Raw genomic sequence first — 2,576 nt, 5'->3', positions numbered from 1 at the left:
TGAGTAGGGGAGGATAATTACAACACACAAGGAGTGACACCCTAAATCAATGGTTAATACATAAGTATGTGAAACAATTAGGTTGAATGAATTTCTTATTTTATTAAGTAATTAATTACCTCGGGAAGACTTTTGAGACCAATATTGCAACTCGCGTTTTCACTCTCCATTTGTATTTCATGTTGGAGTTGATCTGGAAGTTGCTTGTCTTTATTCGTCTTCACCAAGAATGCCACTTGCTCTGATAGAAATTGGAGCTTCTCTAATACCTCCTCATTCGATGGATTTTGGCGCTTCTCTTGTGAAAAATAGCTTTTAGGAGTTACGCCAAATCCTTTCCCCCTCACGCGACCGAAATATTCAAGAACATTAAACATTTTACCAAGAATGTCCCTGAACCTAGCTTTGTTGTCTGCTTGATTTTCCGAACTTTGTTCGAGATTCTCTTAACATACACGTATGATTAAAAAAATAAGTTCAATATCATTTTTAAAATACACTATTAAAAAATATTAAAGTGATAATATACTTACACAAAGATATGACTACCCAACGGTTGATCGGATTTGGTGTCTTGCAACTATTCATTAATATCATAAACAAAATATTAGTTAGCAACTATAGTTTATAATGTACTACAATATATAAAAGTGATGTTTAATTACTTACAAGTTTTTGCTCTAGACGTGCATATCCCATACGAGATTTTTTGTATGGGTGCGTCAGATTTTTTGCCCTCTCGCGATTTGCCTTACTTATATTCTATATGAAAAAAAATAACAATCGTGTAAAAATTTAAAATACGCTATGAATATGAATAATAAAACACAAATGCTAATAAATTAATCACTTACCTCAAACGCGGGGTCTGAATGTTTTGTTACAAATGCGCTCCATTCTTCATTTGATATATAAGTTTATATATTTTTGGAGTTTCAGCATTCATATTTACTTCACGATCTTTTAGATAGCAATTTGAGAGGTGAGATATAAAACCCCGGTGTATTTTCCCGACAACTCTCAACACGTAAGCCTTTCTCACCTCGTCAATAGCAAAAGCAGTCTGCAAACGAAATAAGGATATAGTTTGAGTAAAGTATTTCAATGGAAAAAATTATAAGTAACAAAAAAGTTACTTGTATATCAGCCCATAGTATATCTTTCGCATCATTCAACCCCTTATCTCTCCAATCGTCAATTGTGATGGGGATATTCTGACGAACGACACCCCCAATATAACTTACAAACATGGAACTGTTGGGGTCAATTGGCTGACCACTCTCATTCCATCCAACCTAATAAACTCATATAGTAAGTACATGATTTCAAAAAAGATAAAAAATAAACAGCAAACAAAGTATAGTATACCTCAAATTTTATGCCACTACTCCTTGCTTTTATGACATTTTGCATGATGGTTGCACCATGTTTGATTTCATTTTCATAAGTCTTAGGGTTGACAAATTCCTCATTTTGACGATCTAAATCCTTGTTGGTATCTATTTATCTACAACAAGTTCAACATGCAGTTCAGTATAACTTCAACAAGTTCAACATGGAGTAGTCTAAGTACGTACCAATATAAGTTCAACATGCATTAATAAATACAATACATGAGTAGTGAGAAAAAATACGTAGGGTTCGTAGGAGAAGGAACACCGAGAATGTGCAGAAACACGAACAGTCCGTAGGACAGAGTATGGTTCGCAGAAATACGTAATGAGGGTTGGGTTACATATTTCAAGGAGAAGAGATGGTTTGTAAGGATAATAACACAAATGGAGATGGTTAGCAATGGAGATGATAGTGGCAATATGGTTCATAGGGATAATAACACAGATGATAGGGTTCGCAATGAGAAGAACAATGAAGAGGAGGAGAACACTAGCGTAGTGAAGTTTACGTAATGAAGAGGAAACTGAAGCGGTTTTCAGTTATATATAAAACCCTATTACAACGCTTTTTCGAAAGAGCGAAAAAACCTCCTTATTTATTTTTTAAAACCCTATTCTAGCGTTTTTTTAGAAGCCTTTTAATAGATCTCATTATTTTAAGAAGCCTTTTACAGCCCTTGTCCACAAGTTCTTGGACAAGCGCTTTATAAGACCCATTTGTTTCTTATGTAACAGGCTGTATTTTTAAAAGCCTTTTACAATGCTTGTTGGAAAAACGCTGTAAAAGACCTCCTTATTTTATTTTTAAAAGCCTTTTACAGCGCTTTAGCAACAAGCGCTTTAAAAGACCTCTTTGTTTTCTTATGTAATAGGGTTGTTTCTTTAAATGCCTTATACAACGCTTATTGCCAAAGCGCTGTAAAAGACCTCCTTATTTTATTTTTAAAAGTTTTTTACAATGCTTTGGCAACAAGCGCTTTAAAAGACCTATTTAACTTGGTATAAAACAAAGCTTTGTGACCTCCTTATTTTTTTAAAGGCTTTTATAGAGCTTATGGACAAAAGCGCTGTAAAATTATAAGTTTATATTCAGTTCAATTCAAGTAAATATATATATTTGGATTTTTTTTTCCAAATAATTATTTAACTACCTATATATATATATATATATATATATATATA

At 33.0% G+C, this 2,576-nt stretch overlaps 1 protein-coding gene across 1 annotated transcript in view; it reads right to left on the bottom strand.

Annotated features, from left to right (window-relative positions):
* Positions 1-529: 529 nt before the first annotated feature.
* Positions 530-2,576, bottom strand: part of LOC140919430 (uncharacterized) — a 16,266-nt gene continuing 14,219 nt past the window's right edge. The window contains exons 4-6 of the mRNA XM_073365443.1: positions 1,137-1,214; positions 1,043-1,063; positions 530-580 (exon numbers count right to left, since the gene is read on the bottom strand). Of these exons, the coding sequence (XP_073221544.1) occupies positions 530-580; positions 1,043-1,063; positions 1,137-1,214 (150 nt within the window). The remainder of the gene's footprint in view (positions 581-1,042; positions 1,064-1,136; positions 1,215-2,576) is intronic.

Source organism: Cicer arietinum, chromosome 2 (assembly GCF_000331145.2).
Source record: "Cicer arietinum cultivar CDC Frontier isolate Library 1 chromosome 2, Cicar.CDCFrontier_v2.0, whole genome shotgun sequence".
In the NCBI taxonomy this organism is placed as follows: Eukaryota; Viridiplantae; Streptophyta; class Magnoliopsida; order Fabales; family Fabaceae; genus Cicer; species Cicer arietinum.
This window is presented reverse-complemented; position numbering and strand designations above follow the sequence as displayed.